The following is a 1,016-nucleotide window of genomic DNA, read 5'->3' as shown; positions in this document are numbered from 1 at the left end:
TACCGGCTCGTGCTTCGGCCAAACGACACCGTCAGGGTGGAAGTCGACGGAGAAGAGCTCTTTGATGGCTCCATTGAGGAGAACTGGAAGCTCGGCGAACCTGCTGAAATCGATGACCCTGAGGACACCAAGCCTGAGGACTGGGTGAGGCCATCTTGATGATGTAGGTCACCATTATGGGCGATCCTCGTAGGTGGACTCTCCGATGATGGATGATCCCGAGGATAAGAAGCCTGAAGATTGGGTGGACGAGGCGAAGATTCCCGACGAGAAGGCGACCAAACCTGATGACTGGGATGAGGAAGAGGTGTGTTGAGTTCGCTGTAGGGTTGTGGTGATTTGAAATGTTATCAGGATGGTGAGTGGGAGCGGCCTATGATCGACAACCCCGATTATAAGGGACCATGGAACGGCAAGAAAATCCCAAATCCTGATTATAAGGTAGAGTTGAAGTAGTTGTTGAGTAAGTGAGTGCTGATCTGCAGGGAGAATGGAAGCCGAAGAAGATCCCTAATCCGAACTACGTTCCTATCGAAAAGATGCATAAGTTTGATTTCGGAACGGTCGCTCTCGACGTTTGGCAAGTAAGAGGCCGGCAATGATAGTTTCTCGGGTATTTTCCTGCTCAGGTGACATCTGGCGCAATTTTCGATAATTTCATAATAACCGACGACCTTAAAGAGGCAGAGGCTCTTTTTGAAGAGTTCAGTGAGTTGAAAGCTGCCGAAGAGTCCAAGGCCAAGGAGGAAGTAGGGGTCTGGTTGGTGTCATTGGAAGGTGTATTGCGTCCAATGTCAGGCTGAGAAGAAGAATGTTGAGGAGGAGAAGGAAGAGTCAACCGAGGAGGAGGAAGATCTTGATGAGGAGGAGTCTAGTGAGCAGAAGGAGACCAGTGATGATGACTTGTGAAAGCACGATCATGAATCACAACCATGTTGGTGATTTTTTTTCACACTAGGATCACGCATTAACGACTAAGGGCGGAAATACTCATCGCGAATACCAATCTTCATGAT

The 1,016-nt window shown here is 48.7% G+C and overlaps 1 protein-coding gene across 1 annotated transcript; it reads left to right on the top strand.

Annotated features, from left to right (window-relative positions):
• Pmar_PMAR004240 (Calreticulin precursor, putative) lies at positions 1-1,016 on the top strand (the record flags this gene model as incomplete). The annotated part of the gene is made up of 6 exons (XM_002769321.1): positions 1-144; positions 194-307; positions 355-441; positions 486-584; positions 630-749; positions 799-1,016. Coding segments are annotated over 6 exons (675 nt in total), but the record flags the coding sequence as incomplete, so codon positions are not given.

Source organism: Perkinsus marinus, assembly GCF_000006405.1.
Source record: "Perkinsus marinus ATCC 50983 genomic scaffold scf_1104296966026, whole genome shotgun sequence".
NCBI classification, from domain to species: Eukaryota; Perkinsozoa; order Perkinsida; family Perkinsidae; genus Perkinsus; species Perkinsus marinus.
The sequence above is the reverse complement of the archived record's forward strand: the minus strand, read 5'-3'. Positions and strand labels throughout refer to the sequence as shown.